Raw genomic sequence first — 22,309 nt, 5'->3', positions numbered from 1 at the left:
AGTAACATACAAGGGAACCCCAATAAGGTTATCGGCAGATTTTTCAGCAGAAACTCTGCAAGCCAGAAGGGAGTGGCATGATATACTTAACCCGTGATGAAAGGAAAACACCTCCAACCAAGATTACTCTACCCAGCAAGGCTCTCCTTCAGATTTGAAGGAGAAATCAAAACCTTCACAGATAAGCAAAAGTTGATAGAATTCAGCAATACTAAACCAGCCTTACAACAAATACTAAAGGAACTTCTCTAGGCAGAAAAGAAAAGATAGCAACAGGGAACAAAAACTCCACAAATGACAAGGCTCACCAGTAAAGGTATATATACAGTAAAGATACAAAATCATCCATGCACAACTATACCACCACAATCAGAAATCATGAGAAGAGGTGGGTACAAATGCTGGACAATGGAGATGAACTTGCAATTAAGAGAACAACTTAAAACAATCTCATATACATATAGACTCTTATATCAAAACTTCAGAATAACTGCAAACCAAAAATCTACAATTGATACACAAACAAGGAATCTCTGAAGAAGAAATATATCTCATAATAAATAAGCACATAATCCACCATGAAGGGGGTCATTTGACATCATTCTTGGAATGCTGAAGTCTTCTTAGATCTGATTCTGATTTCCTCTCCAAAGAATTTATGATAATTATAATTAAATAATGCAACTGTACAATTAAATAATACAGTTCTACAATTTTATTATTAATAACCATTTCTCTCCATGGTACAATGTAAGGTCTATAATGTCTTGTTTATCACATCACCTAGAATGGTGTAATGCCTATATTGAAGAATCAATATGATGTAACAAATTGTGAGGACACATTTATATAGTTACACTGTTTTTTAACCAATTTATGCATTTTATATTTTACTTATTTTCAGAGGGTGTATTATTTTTGTTATTACCAGTTAAGTTATTCTTTTTATTATGCTATATAAAATATTTAATGGTAAAAAAAAGGAAAACATTTGGATCCATTAGGGGAAAAAAATGAAAATATTAAAAGCTAATTACAAAAATAAAAATAAATAAATAAGAAGAAAAAGAAAATAAATAAAGATTTTCTTAATAAATAATAGTAACTAGGCAAAAAAAATAGCAGTTAAGCTACAGGTGTCATATTGATGTTATATAAAAAGGTTTTTTTTTAATATATTTACCCAAATCTGCACACTATATTTGATAAATCATTTAAAAGGCAGTTTAGATGGGTGGACGTGATTATAAGGTAAGGTTTCTGGCTACAAAGTATTGCTGTTGTCAACCTAACAAAAGAGTCAGGGCGACTGAGTGAGTGAGTTTTCACAGCCTGTGGAGGGGAAAGTGTTTCACCTCTGGGAACCGAACTGGAGTTCTCTCACCACCACAAAGGCGGTGCCATTTTATTCACATCTTGATCACAGACCTCCTCCCTGCCATACCAACTAGCCTCCCCCGCTTATCCCCATCTCCCCAGCTCCTCCTTCAGATGCTCCCCGCCCCCACTCACCTGCCCACAGGTGGGGAAGCTTCCCCATCCAAGGCTGCATTATGCAGCCCAGGTACCAACCGCAAATGTGGTGCCTTTTCAGACACCCAACCTCAGACATTTTTTAATGAGCTTTATATTAAGGTGTAATTCATCACATGTCATAAAATTCACTTATTTTAAGGGTGTCTATCCAGTGATCATTCGTATATTTATAGAGTTGTGCAACCATCACCATAATCCAATTTCAGAACATGTCTCCCAAGCCAAAAAGACCCCTCATTGCCAACTGAAGTTCCTCTCTGCTCCCACCCCCATCCCTATACACACTCAGGCATTTTTATAATTTTTTTTAAATTTTGATTTTATATTGGCGTATAGTTGACTTACCATCATGCTGTGTTAGTTTCAGGTGCAGAGCAACATGATTCAGTTATACATATAACCATTCTTTCTCAGATTTGTTTTCCATATAGGTTATTACAGAATATCATATAGAGTTCCCTGTGCTATATAGTAGGTCCTTGTTGATTGACATTTTTTACATTCTCAGTGATGGCCTCTGGGAGGCTCCAATTCTCTGGTTACCCACATGGCCATGAACTTTTTTGGGGGGATCCTCACAGCACAGTAAAATAGAACATGACTTGAGTGAGGAAGCTTTCGCCTTCCCAAAGCTGCCAGAGGAAATCGGGGCACTGAGCTGGGCGACTGAAAATGCAAGGCAGCCTCCTCTTCCTCTGGTACGTTACTGGTAACTAAAATTCCCTTTTCTATCTTTGATCAGATAAAGGAAAAGGAACATGGTCTCAAGGCTGAACAAACCTTTAGGACCTCAGGGACAGTGTTTGTGGTTCATCAATTATTTTACATGTAAAACGAAAAGGAGAAACCTGAGAGACAAGCTTTTCTGATGCAGCAAGAGTCCACAAAACTGTAAGACGCTTAGAGAATCAGGGACCATTACCTGCTTAACTTATGAGGGAATTTTAGGCTCAAAAAAAATAATAATAATTCTCTGCTAGAAATGTCAGTAAAAACTGCTTCCAGTGATAATGTAAAAAGGAAAAGGAGTTAAAAAAAAAAAAAAAAGTTCACTAGCCATAAGGAAATGGTGATTGTTTTAAATGTTGTTAACACAAAGGGTGCATTCTTATAATTTTGTAAATTAAAATTCTGAAAAGTAAAACTAGTGGAATCTGCACTTGACGGTGTTCACTTAGGTGTGAGTCAGAGGGCATTCAGTCCTTGGTTTGGCAGTGGCCTCAGTATCATGTGTTCAAATAAATACCCCGCATGCCTTTCTCTGACAGATGGTGCAAGTTCCCAACAAACTCTAAATGTCTGGGGAATAGCTCACAATCCATCCGCAGCCAGTGGTCCTGGGAAGAAACATGGCTTTCCTGGGTATCTTCGACCGTCAGAAATTATCATTAGGTGATCCCTGCTTCTCATCCTCACACCCCCGACCTGGGATGAGAGCAGGAGTTCTGCGACTCTCTCACCTCCTACTTCCATCAATTCCCAAGATACTTCTTAAACTAAGGGCAATGGGGTGATATCAGGCCACCAGAGTACTCTTACGCTTAGTAACTCTGCAGTCATTCACCTTAAAGAGGCTTTTTCACAGATACCCATCAAACCAGCCAAACTACAATCTCTGCAGCGGACTGGCTGGTTAACAGCAGATGCCTCTCTATGCAACATAGATCACGGGCTCCTTTAGGACACGTGGCACTGTGTTTATATACTCGCAGTTGATAGCATTTATGGAATTCTTACAAGTGTGCCAGGTTCTAGCTAGGTCTCCTCTATTTTATGACCTCATGCAATCCTCACAACCGCACAAATGAAATACTGCCATTATTCCCATCGGACAGGTAAAGACATCCAGGTTCAGTGAAGTAGGGATAGTGTTACCAGCTAACTCTCCAAATCCCACAGGAGAAACACCCCCTGGGGCTCAACGTGGAGAGTTACGAGTGCCTCGTCACTGCTTTGGTGGTGCTCTGTTTGTTTTTAGAGGGTTTTTTGGTAATGTACACTATATTTATACTATCTTATAACTGATTATGTTTCCTTCCTCGTGGTGACTGCTAGAAATAGAAGAGACACATCTTGGGCCAACCCATGGTGGGCAGACAGAGTTTTGTGACATGCATTTTAAACACTAACCTCACTCTTCCAACTTGTTAACCATTATTTTCCCTTCACATTCAATCTTTTTGTAATAAGGCAGCATGGAAGTATTTTTGGAAACCTGAGATGTACTGGGGGGAGGAGGCTGGGGGGCCTGGGGGCAGTTGTGGGTGGAAATAGATTTCTAAGCAAAGATTTTACGTGTCCTCTGATGACCCTTCAGCTACGCCTAAATCTATAGGTCTAAACCTCTGCCCAGAAACCTACCTTCTCCCACAGCCACCCCCAGCCACCCCCAGCCTCCTACATAACATCTCTGATTAAATACCAAAGGATGTTTCAAATTCTATTTTTATACACATTGTTGCTCTTTCTAGAATCATCGGAATTTTTGTTTTCCCCAGTTCAAAGCAGAGATTCCACAAGATTTGGGACTTTATATCCTTCTTTCAGAACCAATAAGCAACGTCCCCCAAATGTAAGTTAAGTGCTGCTTTCCTTGGCTTATCTAAAGTAACCTGGTCCTACGCCAAGATGCCTAAAACATGTAGCTGTGGCCAAAGGGATATAGGGGAGGGGAGCAAATTTAAGAGATACTTATTATTTCTTTTTAACTATGAAAAGAAAAATGTGGAAGAGGAGGCAGAAACTCCAGTGATAGAATGTTAAAAAAGATGCTGTAAAGACTTTACTTCCTTGGGGAGTGGGAGTCAGGGGAGAGAAACCAGGAGTTTGGGGTTAACATGTACCCCCTACTGTATATACAGTAAACTACAAGGACCTGCTGTACTGCACAGTGAATTATATTCAATATCTTGTAATAACCTATAACAGAAAAGAATATGAAAAAAAATATGTGTGTATGTGTGTATGTGTATAACTGAATCACTCTGCAGTACACATGGAACTAACACAACAATGTAAGTTAACTACACTTCAATTTTTTAAAAGCGTTAAAAAGCCCCAAACAAGTATGATCCTTCTGGAAAATTTAGTAGCTGTAAGGTTTATATTGCAAATATTTAATAAATTGCAAATATTAAAAGTACATAAATGTACTTTAATTTCTTCATTTCATTAAATAGGAAGAAACTCAAACCCAGGTAGTTAAGTACCAGCCTATCTCCCCAAAGTTGGTCTCCCTAGCTGTTATGTCAGTCTGTCTTTCTAGTCTGCCAGTGAGCATGTCACGTTGTTAGCTCAGCACTACCCACAGGTAACGTACAAAACCTTAACTCCACAGAAGAAATACAGTAATGATTTATAAACAAAGCACAATTAGTACTGAAATAAAATTTAGGACATAAAATATGTAAAATGTAATAAAAGACTGTAAATATTTCACCAATTTATCAAATGTATTTACTAGGATTTTTTAAAACAAGACTTTACTTCTTGAACCAAAAGGAATCTCGAAGTTTTTTTAAGATGTACATGCATAAGAAATCTTAAACAGAATTACAGTATCAAGTTCACGTGCCACAGAGGTTGTATATTGGCACTGCATATAATAAGAAATAGATCAGTATGTCCAATCCTAAACACTTTAATAAATGAAATAAAAAGAACTTGTTAGTGAGTCACTCACAAACCCCACTGAGAGTGTCCATAACCAGCTCTATGAGGATATGATCAAAGCAACATCACTGATTTACTTAGGGCATAAGCACCAGTTCATGAAAAGAAAACTCACTTCAAAAGGCATGGTATAATTTTGCAGTTACCAGGGGGTAAGTCAGCCTCGAGTTAGATGTTTGCATAAGGGACCACACTTCAAAGTGCCACCACAGCTACGCAAGATCCGAGCCACGTCTGCAACCTACACCACAGCTCCTGGCTACAACGAATCCCTAACCCACTAAGCAAAGTAAGGGATCAAACCACATCCTCATGGATACCAGTTGGGTTCATTATCACTGAGCCATGACGGGAACTCCCAAGTAATGATTTCTACCTCTGTATTTTGGAAAGAGCCATCTTCCCCCATAGAGAAGCATAATACATGTGTTTATTAATTGATAATTGCAGGATGCATATGTAATTCCCTTATAGACCATTCTGAATGCTTATTAGTAATCTCTTTCAATATTAATGCTACCAATTACACTTAGGAACAGGCATTCAAGCAAATAAATAGAAAAAAAAAAAAACAGGAATGAAAAACAGGGAAATACTTTTCTTCCCACTGAACTGCATGGGAATTTTGTTCACTGAAAGCCTCTCAGAAATCCTTAGGGCAACTTGAGGTTCCCCAAGCAAGACTGATAAGAAATCTCAGCTTGCTACCTGGTGTTTACTGAGCACAGTACTTTTAATATTTAATATTTGATGATCACGATGATGATAACAATCTCAGGCAAGAACAAACAGCCCAGGAAAAAGTCTCAAAGGGAAGGTGAGCTTATGGTGACTTGGCTAAACTCTTGTCCTAAAGGACAAGCTAAAGCTCAGGCAACTTTTTTGCCTGCCTTTTAAGTGCTCATTTTTAGCAAAGTAGTTCTAATCATAGTCTTTAGGTAAAGATGAGCTCCCTGGGACCCACAATGAAGGGAAGTTTTCAGTACTGCTCCCATTACTAAGAGCTGACAGTGGAGGCTAAAACTGACCGGCACTGTATAAAGTCCAAAGCAGTGAATGCCGTTTAAAGACACACAACTTTAGGAGTTCCCTTCGTGGCGCAGTGGTTAACAAATCCGACTAGGAACCATGAGGTTGTGGGTTCGGTCCCTGCCCTTGCTCAGTGGGTTAACGATCCGGCGTTGCCGAGAGCTGTGGTGTAGGTTGCAGACGCGGCTCGGATCCTGCATTGCTGTGGCTCTGGCGTAGGCCAGTGGCTACAGCTCCAATTGGACCCCTAGCCTGGGAAGCTCCATATGCCGCGGGAGCGGCCCAAAGAAATAGCAAAAAGACCAAAAAAATAAAAAAATTAAAAAAATAAAGACACACAACTTTATTATATTCCATGATCATCCATGGTTTGAAAATACCCAGGCCAGAACAACCACTTAAAGGCACTATAGGAACCTACCCTACTGAATAAGCAGGACTAAAAATCACCTCCTCTTTCTCATCTTTTGTAAACTGCAGCTCCTGAAGTGCTTCACAATCTCTAGAAAGCTGCTTCTCCAAAGGAGTTTTCATTTTTCTCTAGAAAAACCTCTTTTATATTCTTATCTACAGATAGAAGATATAATCTATATTGATACTTGTATCTATACATTTATATTGAGATTTATATATATAGTATATATATAAAATCTCTATCTAGAGAGAGTACTAGGTGCCATTTTTATGGGCATTCTGAACCCAGTAAAGTCAATACTGTGTCTGATGCACAAAGGCACCCCTTTAAGTGTTGGTCTTATATCTCCCTCCTCTTTCCAAAGGGAAAAAAAAAAAAAAGAAAGCACTATTTCTCCTTCTTGCCACCCCTCTTGGGCCCTGATCATAACTTGTGAACACCCTCTGTTCTCCAGCAAAAGCATTCCAGAGCAGTCATCCTGAGCAGCCCAAAATAGACAATGCTAGACCGAGCCTAATTGGCCCTCAGTCAGCTGCTTCAGTCATTATTCAGGGTTTACTGTGCAACAGAGGCAACACCTTCCATAACCTCAGTCCCCCCCTCACCCGGCCCAGAAGCAAGTGCCATGCCATGTCCACCCCACTCTGGGAGGGGCCCCCCGGAGCTGTCATGCTGTGAGCGCCAACCTCCAAGCCCCAGGATGTCCTCTTACTTGACTGCACAGAAGAGAGTGGAACCAACAGGTCCGGGAGAACCAGTGCCAGGCAGGGTGGTGCTAAGGGTGAAGGGGAGCCAACCCGACAGGGAGGGATGAACCTGCCATTCATCCTGACAGCCTGGAACTCCCCCGAAAGAGCTGGAGAATTTGAATGTGCAGTGCACATGCAGCCGGACAAAATCCACCTGGGAGCCCAACACAGAGAGAACTGACAGTTCCCATTCTCCCTCACGGTCACCATTTGCACAACTGAATGGGAAGCAGGGCGGGGAGGGAGAAAACAATGGCTAATCCAATGGTCACTGATAACTGGATTTGCAATTGCAGCCAGAGAAGCAGCTTAGACAGACACATAAATGCACACATTCACACTCTCATTCTAACCACATTGCCCATCTCCAACTCTATTTTGGCCTCCCTTTTAGCACTGGTCTAAGCCCTGGCTGGGCAATAGGAAGAGGAGTCTTTAGTCGCTATAGACAAAATAATCTACCGCAGGGTTAATGCACTCACGGCTAATCAGGTTTCAAATGTCTAACATGAGTTCACCTAATCCCCTCCTCTCACATACCTGTAGAGAGGGAAATGACACGTGGAGAATGGGGCTGAAACAATGGCCAAGAACTAGAAAAAGTGCTACGAGAGGCTTAAATTAGCCTGGTTAATCCCAATCCCAGAATCTTCATGACTATGGTTTTCCACAGGCAGCCAGGAAAGAGAAGGATGACAGTCACCAACACAGCAGTACATAACCACACTTCTTGAGATGAAATGACCTTAAACATCACCTGATTCAACCTCTTCATTTACCAGCAAAGCAACGAAAGCCAAAGAGTTAGTGTACAAGTAATGATGCAGAAGGTGGGTCTCTTGTTGCTCCTGGTTATGTGAGGTTTCCTTTCCCATGTTCCCACTGCCTTGGTACCAGCCCCTTCTCCCTACGCCCCACTTTCCACAGTCTGCAAAGCACAGCCAAGAAAAAAAAAGAAAATTAAGTCTTTCAGGTTAGCAATTCCCTAGAAGACAAAAAAGGGCTTGGGAATTCTCTGGAAATGTTTCTCTCTTATAATCACAGCATAACAAGTTTAAATCCACAACCCTTATACCATAAACTTCCCCAGAATATGAAACTGTTCAGCTGTGACAACTGTCCACCCACTGGGGTCATGCAAACAATGAGGCCGGCCAGGCTTCTGTCTTCTTTCTCCCTCATCTTTTCATAAGCTCTTTTATTCTTCACCTTTTAATTCCTCTCTGTTCAGTTCTTCCTGCTTCCTATGCTTCCAGGCCCTTCTTCTAGCTCTCATCCATCTCCCTTTCTAAATCCCTCTCCTGCTTCAGAGGAACCAGATCTCATTCACACTTTTGTGGAATAAGCACTGCCCTGAGAACATCAAGAAGCCCGGCTCCTTGTCCTAGTTACTGGAGATTGTTAGTGTTGCTGCAGGCAAATCACTCTCAGGGATCATTTCTCCACCGTAAAGTGAGTACATTGAGCTACACTTTCTCTACGGTCCTCTCTAGCTGTAAAAATTCTATACTAATCCTAAGAATTTTAATTGGTTAAGTGTAATGGAGCACATAGAGGGAAAGGCCAACAACTTATGAGGATAGCTTTCTCTATGGGCACACTTCGATCTACTCCCATTTGACTCTGTCTCAACCATGCCATCCACATGGCTAACGAAAGCCACCAATCACCTTCTTCTGCCAAATCCACTGGTTACTTTTCAATTGTCATTGCCTTGACTCCAGGCAGCATTCAGCCCTGTCAATCATTGGCTTCTTATTGAAAATGCTCTTCTCTTGGCCTCAGAAATACCCTTTTCTTGGTTTTCCTCCAACTTCTACCATTGCTCCTTCTCAGTCTCCAAAGGCTGGCATAGCAGAGCCCAGTCCAGCCCGCTTCTCACTCGATTCTCTCCCCTTGGTGATGTCATCCATTCCTATGGCTTTATATGCTGGCTTCCTCCCTGGGATTCCCAAACGCATGTCTTCATCCCCGCCCTCCTCTGTAGCTCCAGCTTGTGTAGCTGGTGGCACCTGCTCTAGAGTTCTCCCTGGATATCTCACAGGCACCCCCCACACTCAGAAAACTGGACTACTGTCCTCCTACACTACTCTGTCTCTAGTGCTCCCCATCATACAAATGGCACATAAGTATCCCACCTTGCTCCTGTCAGAAATCCAGAAGCAACCACCCCCACCCACCCATCTGGCCATCAGCGAGTTCTGGCAATTCAACCCATCTTTTTTGTCCCCACCCCACTCAAACCCCAAATTAGCTCTCAGCTGAATCTTAGCAAGTCTCCTCTCTTTTTTCTTTGCCCTCTTGGGATGGTCTCTCCACCCACCAGCCAAAGAGATCTTTTATAAAGTGCAAATTCTGTGTTGTCACTGCCCTGCTTACAATCTTCTGCAATGGCTCCCTCATGTACACTCAATAAAAGGCTCAATCTTGGAGTTCCCCCTCGTGGCTCAGCGGAAACGAATCTGACTAGCATTCATGAGGATGTGGGTTCGATCCCTGGCCCTGCTCAGTGGGTTAAGGATCTGGCATTGCTATGAGCTGTGGTGTAGGTCGAAGACATGGCTCAGATCCCACAGCTGTGGTACAGGGCAGCAGCTCTAGCTCCGATTTGACCCCTAGCCTGGGAACCTCCATACACCGCTGGTGCAGTCCTAAAAAGACTAAATAAATAAATAAACAAACAAATAAAATGGCTAAATCTTTAGCATAGCATAAAAGGTGATAAATTATCTGAGTTCCATCCCCTTCAGGCCACTCTGTCCCTCTTCACATGGCCCAACCACACAGGCCTTATTTTCACTTCTCAAACAGGTCTGCTTCCTTCACACACGACCTGCCTGGGAGGCACCCCTCATTCCTGACCCAGCAGATCCTCTTCACCCTTTAGATCCCAAGTTAATGCCACTCTGTGGGAATTACATACCTTGGTCTCCCATGTAAACTCACCCATGTACATGACACAATCTCTAAATTATCATCTCAGCCAACCCTGTGTCCTTCAGTAATGACTGGCTTATCTGACCGTGCATTAATCGTGGCCCTAACTGGAATGCATCATCATTTTCAGTGATATGTGTGAGCCTGGAAAAGCCACATAGGAGCACTTATATCTGCAACTGTTCTTACCATTTCGATAAGCTTGAAGAGGAAATTAATGAAAGCACTGTCCATCAGTTATAGTTAATAAGAAGTGTTAACATAGATATAAATCAACTAATTTGTGGTTTACCAGAGAGTACTAGCTTTAGTCTGTGAGCGTTCTGCAGTCACAGCAAGCGCTGGTGAGAAAGTGTTAAGCATAAAGATAAATTACATGCAAGGAATATATCCAAGGAAAATAACATCTTAAATTTATAAGGCTCATCCTGGGGATTTCAAATGAATTTACTTATACCCCTAGCAAAACTAGGAGCGAGGGAAGCATCCAGGCTGTTTCTTTATATGAAAAACTGAAACTCAGAAACTAAGGAATTTGTCCATGGCTTACTGCAAACATCAAAGTATTTTTCTGGTATTATCCAAGAATCCTTAGGGCATCTCTAGTATGTGGACAAGAAGATGGGTTATCAACTGCACTGCACGAAGGAAATGTAACCACACAAACATAACTGGCCTCGTATCACCCAGAAAAGCAGGGCAGAGCCAAGAACGGAAATAGGTCCTAAGATGCCTGCTTCTCCGCCACGTTCTGTAACCCATGGCACAGACTGAACAAAAGGACCGTAACCATCAGATTTTGACTGAATTTGCCAAATTCATGCATCCAATGGATTTGATTGTGAGCTTTCATTCTACATCCAAGATGTCTTCATTTTTCAGCAGGGATAGAATTAGTTGCTGAAAAAGGAATAATTAACTGGAGGGCAGGGCGGTGATTTAACTAATCTGTAAATGTGTGATTCTGGCCGTCTGAAGCCAATGTGTTAGCCAAAGTTACTAGAATTCAAACTCTCATTTTTAATTCCAGAAGTTTTGGCCTTGTGAAAGTTACTGAGGGTCCCACCATGAAAAAAAGTCAGTAAAATCATGTCCCGAGAGAGTTTAAAGCAGTCTGTTCTTCTCTCAAAGTCGACAGAGGATCAAGAGAGGTCAGCATGTTGGACACAGCCCTTAGAATAGCTGCCTTCTAATTCTAACCCCACGGAAAAGTGAAACAATTCACCAGGTCTAAAAGCTTTTGCAGCTATTGGGGAAGGAGGTTATTCGAGTGGCCTCTACTGTTGAGTCAAGGATGTCACCCGCCACCCTCCCACCTTCCCTTTTAGCCCACTTGGCAATCAGCAGCTTCAGGGACGTAATATTTGGAACCTCCCGTGAATTCCTATCATGGCAGGCTCGAACCTCAGTGCCCTGAATGTTATCAGCCAATAAAAGAAAAGAAAACAAAGCCAAACCAAACCCCACCAGCCTGCTCATCACAGCATTAAGGAAGCCTCAAGTGAGCTTTATTCGCTTGTATTCTATTCTTGCTCTACTCTCCCTGGCAGTCCCAGTTTTCAATTCCCCCAATGACTCTGAATATTGTTATGATAAAAAGGGGAGAACTACTTAGCTCAGGTTTGAGTACTTAGTATTATTTCTACACTATTGCATAATCTCACTTAATTGGCACCTACATTACATAACAGCCAGTAGGGAACAGAATCATTCTAGTCTACGCTGCAGGGTTGGTGGTGGGGGTGGGGGGTGTTAATATATGTTTAAATAGTTTACATATATAATAGATCCTTGAATCCTCCTCATGGATAGGAAAACACCACACACTTAAACCTGTTTTCCAAAAGAACCAACTTTGCAAGCTTTACCCCGTAGGTGATTAGAGTTAGTATGCCTCTTCCTGGAAAAGGAGACAACTTCACAAACTAGTGGCAAGTATATCAGAGGAGTCTAACCATGAAAATCAGATCTCACGCCCAGAGCCTCAAGGGAACCAGAATGAGCCCCAAGAGAAGTTGGCAGAGGGCTTAGGAAAGCCCTGGACTTTGCCATTTTGCCTTTTCCGATAAGAGAAGCCATTGGTAACTGCGCTTAGGAGGGCAAGGGATACATGTTGGTAAACATGAATGAGGCAAATAAACATTTTGGTCAGTTAGAATTTCTGGAATGATAATCATCATGGAAAATGATTGGTGAGGCTTAATCAATCCAAAAGCAAAAGAAGAGCGAGCAGTATGGCATAAAAAGCCCTCCTGTTCCTAAGGCCAGGTGCGGCAGCAACGCTTCTTTCTGCAAACTATTCAAAGAGCTCTCAGGTGAATGGCAGGTTCTAGGACTCTCATTGTACAGAACTGAGAAATGACACTCCCAACTCGAAGTTTCGCCCTTCCCTTAAGCAATGCTTCAGCAGCAGAGTAAGTTTTAAACATTGATTCCCAAAGGGATGCTTGGCCACTCTGCTTTAACGACACATGAGGAACAAAATGATGGAGATAATCAGCATGAAACAACGTGGCTCAAAAATACGAGTCAATCCAAAACTTTGAAAAAGAAACTCAACGCTAGACAAAATTGCTCCAAGTGTATTATTTCAGAATTTCTGGAGCACGGTAAAACACAACTCAAGTACCGAGTTCAATTTTTACGTGTCTTGCCATAAAAGGATGTAGATCCCAGGGACAGAAAGTGGCTTCCAGAGGCTTCGGCCCACACTCTGCTACCAGGGAATTCTCCACAACTGGAAAACTCAGGGAAGGGACCTCCGAGTCCAGTTTTCAAAACCCATGGAATTACCATCCAATTTCCTTAAAGCTCAAGAAATCTATCCACAACTATTTAACCTCACTGACAGAGCAGGGAGTGGCAGACAGCGCTGCCTCTGGAGGGCTTTCAGCTGAGGCCTCGAGGACAAAGAGGCAGGAGCTGGGAAATGTCTGCGTCTGGATGGCCTCGACCTGCTCTGGGAAACCCAAGTTGCTTTTCAAGCAGCATCCCTTAAACACCTCACCAAAATTCCATCAAACTGGCCAATGCGTGGATACACTGTTTCTTTTAAGAAGTCTTTTCCTTCAGCAATATTTGCCCAAGTATTTCCTCTGTACACACTGTTTCTGAGCAATCAGAGTCAACAGGAGAGCAGCGAGCAAAATGCAACTGAACACTGATACTCAAGGCTCAGAACCGGGGCTGGCTGGGACTAGGCCCCTCCCTTCCCATCGATAAGTTTTCAGTCACTCCTTCTGGGCAATTATGTTTTGGACCATTTTAATTATTTACGAATACCTACCGAGGCCCTGCTTCCTTTTTTTAGAATATGATCTCCTCTAATACACATAAACATATCATCTTAATATCCTCTAGTGGAAAGTAGGGTTAAGTCATTACGATTTCAAATCTGTAAAATGTTGAGATCCTGACCTCCAAAGACAGAAGCCACCATTTCATCCTTCGGTCTCTCTTTCAAAATACAGAGCAGAAGAAGGAAAAAGTATAAGGCAGAGGTGTTTTAGGGGCTTCTTTTTCTTATCAACATAAGTGACAGAAAAACATTCATGATCTCTGCAAAACCAAAGAGGAGTAGTAGCAGGGATGGCCTCATTAGCAACTACATCATCATCTGACTAAGAGAGCCAAGTTTCTAACTCAAAATTTAAACAAGGATTTTTTTCGAGGATTTCATAAAGTAACTCTATACATGTTTCCTTTAGTCTACCTATACATTCATTTATTCACTCTTTTACCAAATATTTAGGGAATATCTACTTGGTCCCAAACCCTGTCCTACTTTTACACTTTTATTTCCCTAAAAATAATCTTCCTGCAAGTTCTGAGCCTTTTCAACAGTTCTCCCATAATGTCCCCCGGTAGACATGAGTTATTCTTCCCTCTGGACAGACGGGAGCACACTTCCTTTTGGACTTGGTTTTGAATGGAAGAGGAAAACCACCACAATATATCCTAATACCTTTCGGAGCACCCACCAAACTCCAGAAACAGAAACCGGGTTCAGCCAATATTGTCTTGCTGTACTGTAGCTTCCTGAGTTGCTGGTGAGGCCTGATGTTAAGAAAAGGCCCCTCCTGATGAAGTCAGAGTTGCCAAGGCCTCCTGGGAAGTTACCTAGCCCTGTGGAGCCAGGCCTTATCTCAAAGGATAAGGTGGAGTTTGCTCTTTTTCCCTATTACAAAATACGAGACCATTAAGTAATCTGTTTATATCATACAGATCCCCAAATCCTGGCTGACTTTTTAAAAGATGAAATAGCTATAGGAAAAAGCTACCTAGGACTCTCTCTTCCTGTCTCAACCTTGGGTCACCCAACAAAATTGGCTAATTTCCTCTAAGTGTGTCTGCAATGAATCCGTTATCTTGTCCCTCGTGGTCAGCATTTCTGGGTCACTCTGGTAACACTGATTTGTCATCTATGGACCAATTCTGTGGAAATGCCTGGGCTGGAGCTGGAGCCTTTTTTGGTACAGAAACAAGTATGACATCAGAAAAGCTAAAAGTTTTTAAGTCCATCCACAGTAACCACTCTATGCCAAAAATGTTAGCTTTACAAAACATCCTATAAGGTAACCAAAGACAGAACAGACACAACAGCCTCTTTTTATTTGAAAGATTAAAACTGACACCAGGTTTCCTTTCTCAAGAGTATCTCTTTAAACCATTAACACAAATGCACATGAGGCAAATTATGTGAAAATGAGCTTTAGGTCTTTAAATATATCCCACATAGATAAGTTCATTATTTCAACAGAAGAGGACTCCTCTTCTGACTCACTCTATTCTTAGTGAGTTTTGCAGCTCATGGCTTTCTACTGAGTTTTGAAAATGTGGATGAAGTGTCATGCCACCCACTGAAAGTAAAGTTGAACCAGGTGAACTGAGGGTGTGGCTGGAAATCTTGATGTCTTTCCCCTCCTCAGAACTATAGCTTCGGAAAGAACTGGGAGCGAGCATCAGGCTCTTCCTGCCTTCAGGTGGAGCTGAATCCAATCACCCCAAATGGAGTGACCTTAAGAAGAATTTTAAAAGCATAAACATTTCAGAGTAACCAGAGTTACCAAAGGTCACCCTAATAATCATTGAATGGGAGTGTATCTCATTTGCGCAAATTACTTTTAAAAACAAAGTTTTATCTGAAGTTTACTTTTGCCAAGGGTGCTGCAATATACTTCAGCTATGTACTAGAGGCAAGAGAAATAATGACTTGGATAAAAGGAAACATGTTTGGTAACAGAAATGTTAGGTAGTCTAGCTCCTTGCTCTTTGAATTTCTGATCCTTAAAACTGGTGCGCTTACATCTGCCATAAATGTACCAGAAACTCCGCTGTTTCAGAACAAAAATAACAGCCTGCTTTCCTTCAAATACACTCTGCTCTGTGCAACTAAAAATATGAGACAGACTCGTGTCCTTGAGGAAAACATTTCCACTCAAAATCCTGATTAGAGGTCCTGACTGTCAAGTCATCTGTGTCTTCATTCTCAGCCACTGGGACCACGGATAAGCCATCAAACCCATCTCCATTTCAAATTCTTTACACTTTCACCTAGAGCTACTATAAAATTTAAGGGCTACCATCCCCAATGCATGAAGCCAGGCGAGAACATGGGAAGGTCAACTGAGAGGGCACTGAATTAAAAACATCATAAGCACACAGTGTCATAAACTACAGCTTCATGACTTGTAGTGCAAAAAGCCCACATTCAGGGATGTTCTCCACCAAAAATTACATCATAAGCAACCATCCTACAGGGCCTCCGGATTCCACAACAGGCAACTGAGCGAAATACGCCTTGAAAGAAAGGTAACCAATCCAAGCTCCAATCAACATGAAAGATAATCATTAAAATACAAGTCTTACCAGAATAAGAAAACACACAAACCCCATGTAGCAAATTAAATCATCACCAAGTCAAACAATTTTACAGATATTCCTACCACTTGTTGTCTTTTTTGTCTCTCCTTAAAGAAACCCAGCTGCAGATTTGCATGCTGTTCCGTACACTGTTGCCTTAATTCTGTGCTTGAAAATCAAGGGAAAAACTTCAGGAAATAAACTTCTTAGTCAAAGCCGTAGGAAACCCGTGTACAATATCCCATTGCAGTAGAGCGCTGTCAATCCTACAAACCTTACAAACTCAAGAAGTGATTTACATCTCCTGTGAACTTAGCTAGAAGGTTATTCTCAAGGAATGAACACACACACACACACACACACACACACACACACACACACACACTGAATTTTCTGTTTTTTAATTGTCCTGGAAGTAGAGGATATTTACTCAATCCTACAATATTTCTTATATTCATATGCTACAACTTTAAGATTCTTATCTCCCCTTTGACAGTGGGACAGTGACGGAGTCACCACAATGGAGACTTGACATCCTGGGCTACAAGAATCTTAAGACAAATATTTTACTACTTGCTTTCACTAACTTGACACTTTCCCACAGGCATGTTGTTAAAGTGCAAGGAACCCATAAAACAATATGAAAGAAAATACTGTGGTTTCCTTTTCCCTAAGAAACGTAAGCATCAAATTCTTATTAGTCAGTCTCAAGAGCATGCATGCTGGAAGTGGAGCAGTGGGGGGCAAGGGGCGGGGAGGGGGGGACCAACCCTCCAAGGCTACAGGGTCAGAAGAAACTTACTAAGGTAACATTATGGCCACACTCTTCACACTATTCCAGGTGGCATAAAAGCATCACTGGCCTGGGACCCAGTGTTCCTTCCAGAACACACAGTACCCACCCTTCCCACCCAACCCCACCACCAAGACTTTGGTGGGCATTAAATATTTATCAAATGGCACCAGTCAGACGAGAATTTCCAATATCCATCTAAATTCTTTCCTGGGTGATTTTAAAGGATAGAATTTAGGACATGGTTTATCAGTAAGTTTTATTTAACTTTATGAGTACTGTCCAGAACCTGTGACAGCATTTTTAAAACTGTCATAAATACTAGTCATACCTTGTATATCTGCGATACCTTCACATCATTATTTTAATAACGATTCAAGAGGCCCTGCCTTCTCACTATCAAATAAAGAGTATCATTCCCACATTACTGATAAATTGAGAGTCAAGAGGAGAGAAGGCACACAAAAGCCCCACAGCACCAGCTAAAATTTAACTCTTACTTGGTTTTTAACCAGCACAGGGGATCCTTAGCAAAAGAAGTCCCAGAGGTTTTTTTTTTATGTTAAAAAGTGCTTGTCCATCTTTTCCGAACTGAGATGCATCCATAATTACCACTCTATATCCTGCAGCAATGGTATCATTCTCTCTCTAACATCTGTTTCTCTACCCTGCAGGCTATGCGAGAGCATACTAGAAGATACTGCCAAATACATTTATATAAATCTAGGAGCTTCCTTAAATTAGTCAGTGGAAGGTGGTTAATATTATCTGGCAAAACAGTTATTTTTTACAGAGAGGCACCCCTAACACAGGCACCTGCTTCCAAGTAAGACCCTTTCTGTTGCGGTCGTTCATCAGGCAGGACCACACTGATTCAGACGCTGACTTTTCTGACCCAGAGAAGTTCTTAGAATTACTTTCTGTGCGCAGACAAAATGTGGAGATTAATGAAGCACCACCGGAAAGCTCTGGCTTTTAACTTCAAAATGCTAAGATCTATGAAATGTATGATGAGTGCGACTGCGTACCAAGACACGTGGATAGGAACGTACACTTCCCCGGACCCAGCAAGCTCACCTTCTACTTCTTCTTCATCACACACATGCTTAAGGAAGGAAGCCCCTCTGTCCAGGACAGCTTCATCCTCCATCCTATAGTAATAAAAAAGAAAGAAAGAATGCTCAGACTTCTCCTGGAGTGAGCCACTGGTCACAGCCCAGCTTCTGGGCAGGTGAGCCTGCAAGCTGCTGCTGCTCATGGTGGCGGGGCAGAGTCTCTCTTCCTCCGGCATCTGCTGCTTCTCCTTCACTCCTTCAGCTCCTCTCACCGGGGGCTTGAGAACACGCCGGTCCCACATAGCTTCAGTCCTAACCTTGACGGGGCACCCCCAGGGACAGGTGAGAGAGGATCATCTCAGTCCTGTAGGCTGGGGTTTGGGGCGTTCTCCCCTGTGGGTTCTGCCCCCAGAAAAAGATGAAAAGAAAAAAAAATACCAAGAGAGGAAGTTTGATGTGCCTGGAGCGCTAGTGATGATCGTTTGTGGAAATCCAGCTTCAGTGCTCAGCTCCTTAAACACCCACTGCATAAAAATGTATACCCTCGCGCACACACACGCACACGTGCATGCCCACCCACACGCAGAAAGCGCCGGGGAGTCAGGCTAGTGCACGGTGGGAGCCCAGCTTCCAGCCAGCCTCTTAATACCAGCACAGCCCAGTATTCTCTGTTGAGTGGCAAGCTTTGAGTCACATGTTGGCCTTACGGAAATCTGACATCTGAGGATTAACCAGCAACACGGCTTCGGCAACAGGCACATCTATATGCCATCCATTCATTCATTTTCCACATTCTTATCACACGTCTCTCTCTATGTAGAGCTGTCCTGTTAACTCTTCCCTGAAGGGCACCAGGTCCCTCATTTTGTAGCCACATTCTGCGGTCCGCCTGTCTCCTTACATAATAGGATCTACTCTGCAATTTCATATGCTAAATAAGACCTCAGAATCCATCCAAGGAATGACAGTGTTTGTACAGCCTCCCGATGCCAAACACGTCTCTAGTTTATAGAATGAGTTAAGGTCGATTTCCATATTCTGCGACTCCTTTTCAGTGCAGCAACTTTGACATACAGAATTCCACGAAGGCTATTTATAGCAAAAGCAGCAAGAAATCCCGAATTGCTCAAATGCTGCTTGTGTCGTACGGGTCTCGAAACAAAGAACTTTCTCTGGGGACAGCTGCTCGATGTCATACCATACATGAGCTCTGCCAAAGAACCAAATGTTCACGCTGCATTCGACTCATCCAATTATTCGCTCAGGTACTGAATACTGTGGGTCTCTTTTCCATACTGTCTGTGTAACTTATTCTTGTGCTTCCCATATTTGTTAGAATCTATGTGGCTATGCACTGAATTCACTTTTTCTTCCTTGCTATTTTAGGAGCATCTCCATCTCACAAAATCACCATCTGAGCTTAAAAAGTTAGAAATGTAGCGTCAGGTAGTCCTGGGTTTAAAAATTCTAGCTCGACCACTTGGAGTATGTGTATCCTCTGGAGCAAAGTAGCCAACTTTTTGGACCCTCTGTTTTCCCATCCGGAAAATTGGAGGTGATAATATCAACCTGTCAGGATTGCTTTGCAATTCAAATCAGGTAACAGATGTGAAAGCATTCAGTTTTGTGCCCAGCATCTATTACATGTTTAATAAAGCTTCCTTCCTCTCTTCTTTCCTTCTTTCTTTTCCCCAAACCTTTGTTGGTGGACAATGCCATTAGGAAACTCAGTACCTCTGGAATCTTTCAGAATAGCTTCTCTCAGGGATAGGACCTCATACACAAAAGTTCATCCTAAAATATCTTTTTCCTCTCTAAACTCAAACTAAAAATATAAAACTAAATGCAAATGTTATGGATCAGCCAGCAGGATCACAGCAGAAAAGAAAATGACCTGAAGACTTGAGAGGTCAAGTCAACTACCAGCCTCCCTGAGTCTCTGGTTCTTGTGAAGATTAAGTGATCCAGCATATTCACTGATTCGGGATGTATTTATTTAGTGTCTTCTATGTTCTTGGCACTTTTCAGAGGGAAGGGAATACATGTGTGAATAAGACAGACAAAATTCCTCAGAAATTCATAATAAATTAATGAACTACGTAATGGTAAGCATGAAGTGGTTTGCAGAAAGAAAATAGTAATGAGGCAGGGGGCTACAGAGCATAAGGTCATTCACGTGTGCCTTCTGAGGAGGTGGCATTGGAGCAGCGACAAAAATGATAGGAAGGAACCAGGTACTTGACACTCTGATGGCAGAACACTCCACGCAAAGGGAACAGCAAGTGCAAAGGCCCTGACGCAGGAAGAGGTTTGGCATGTTCCCAGAATGGAGCAAGGTCAGTGAGGATAGACAGACAGACAGAAGGTCAATGGGAGGTGACAACACTGGAGGGAATGGGGGACATGCAGGCCATGGTAAGGAGTTAGAATTTGGGGTGTTATGGCAGCCGCCAAAGAGCTTTAAGATGGAAAATGACTTGAGCTGTTTTGCCTTTTCAAGGATCACTCTGGTGCTATATGGAAAATGCATAGTCAGGAGATAAAAGAAACGTGGAAACCATCTAAGGAACCCAAGGAAGACTAAGGGGGAAACAGGCTTTGGCAGGACAAATTGAGAGTTCTTTTCTGGCCACTTTACGGTTGAGATGCTTATTATAGATGAAAAGGGTCAGGCACAAGACTAGATGTCTTAAGTTCAGAGCACAAGAGCCTCGGGCTGGAGATAAAACTAGGGGAATTCACAAATAAAGCTGGTATCTGAAGCTGTTACTGGATGAAGTCATCCAGGAAGAAAACGCAGAAATACAGGAGCTGACCTAAGACCAAGTGGCCGGCAAGCCGGACGTGCCAACACTTATAAGCAGAGCTGAAGAACAAAAGCAGTCAGTGAGGTAAGAGGAAAACCAGGAAAGACTGATGTCAAGGAAGTGGAGGAAAGAGGAGTGTTGCTCCTGAGAGGCTGAGAAGGACGGAGACCAAGGGAAAAACTGGGGTTTGGGCATATGGAGGTCCTCGGGAACAATGACCAAAAGCACTTGAAACATACGTGCACAGCACGAGACACACAGACGGCAATCAATCAAGGTTTCCCTTTTCTCTTTCCTGCCCTCCCCATTCATTCATTCAGGAAATAGTTGCTGGGTACCTACGAGGTGCCAGTTAACTTCTGGAGACACAGCGATGGGCAAGACAGACAAAGGCTCTAGTGCAGCCACATCTGTCCTCTCCAAGACTTCCCCTCTATATCTAGGAGGGTGGTCCAAAGAGCAAGAACCCATCAACAACACAGCATCTGTGGACCTAGATAAGGATGGCAGCTTAAGAGCAAAATTGCCTTAAAAGACCTCAGAAGCACAGCAAAATCCCAGAGCCCCAATCCTCCTGCATGTGCATTCCTAGTGCCGTCTCCCCTTTGGGAAACAAAGAGTAGTTCAGCCCATGTTTCTTCTCCGGACAAACACTTTCCAGGCCTAATGACCTACAGAATCCAGTATAATCTCCTGGAGACCATCATTTCTGCACCTCACCATCAATCAAGCTGGTCCCAAAGTCATTTATTGACTTTCACACATCCCCTAAATAAAATGTTTAGCCTCTGCACCTAAGCCCCTCCCCAAATCGTGTGCAACAATCAATCAAAGCAGAAGGAAGAAAGCAGTAACAACTGAAGGAGACTAGACAAGTGTCAAAGCCCAGAGCCCTCTTTCTGGGTGGAGAAAACTATCCAGCCTAATAACTGAAGCACTAGCTCCGTCTGAGCTAGAGTGAGAATAATGACTGGGGCGTTCTTTGGCTCCTTGATACATATTTCACATTCCCTCCAAGACTATACATAGCAAGTAATTAGAAACCTAGTTCTTTCTGATGGACAATGCAGAGCATCTGGAAGTAGCCTCTTCCCTGAACGAAGTGGGAAAAGAAAATGCAAACAGAAAATATAAAACCTGAAAGCCCAGAACCGCCCTCACCTCCTCCAGAGCAAGTCCAGCCTGGCACATTTGGGCTCTCTGCACAAAGTTCAAGGGTTTTACAGCTTTCTTCTGTCTTTACGCCACGAGTGTCAATTATTTGGGTCTGTGTTTCCCCCTCCCCCGAAATCCTCTTTGCAGTTGCTGGCTATTATTAGTAAGACAGAGATATCCTTTAAAATGACTGTCTGACCCAACCCGTTTCCCACCCCCCACTATCTGTAAGAAGAAAGGAATTCATCTGGTCCCTAATCAGGCTCCCCCCACACACACACACACCATCCATTCTAAAA

The 22,309-nt window shown here is 42.5% G+C and overlaps 1 protein-coding gene across 12 annotated transcripts in view; it reads right to left on the bottom strand.

Moving 5' to 3' along the window:
• Positions 1–22,309, bottom strand: part of SLC4A4 (solute carrier family 4 member 4) — a 347,209-nt gene that overhangs the window by 282,777 nt on the left and 42,123 nt on the right. For 8 of the 12 annotated variants that reach the window (XM_084971070.1, XM_021100504.2, XM_084971072.1 and 5 more), the window contains exon 2: positions 18,071–18,144. In XM_084971070.1, the coding sequence (XP_084827196.1) occupies positions 18,071–18,143 (73 nt within the window). In that variant the 5' untranslated portion in view covers position 18,144. Of the gene's footprint in view, positions 1–18,070; positions 18,145–18,486; positions 18,696–22,309 lie in introns of those variants that run through there. The other 4 variants (XM_013989320.3, XM_084971069.1, XM_021100502.2 and 1 more) reach the window with 2 other exon arrangements.

This window comes from Sus scrofa, chromosome 8, assembly GCF_054392235.1.
Source record: "Sus scrofa isolate SSC_HxYL_T2T_F1_AM1 chromosome 8, Sscrofa_HxYL_maternal_Yorkshire_Landrace_v2.0, whole genome shotgun sequence".
In the NCBI taxonomy this organism is placed as follows: Eukaryota; Metazoa; Chordata; class Mammalia; order Artiodactyla; family Suidae; genus Sus; species Sus scrofa.
The sequence above is the reverse complement of the archived record's forward strand: the minus strand, read 5'-3'. Positions and strand labels throughout refer to the sequence as shown.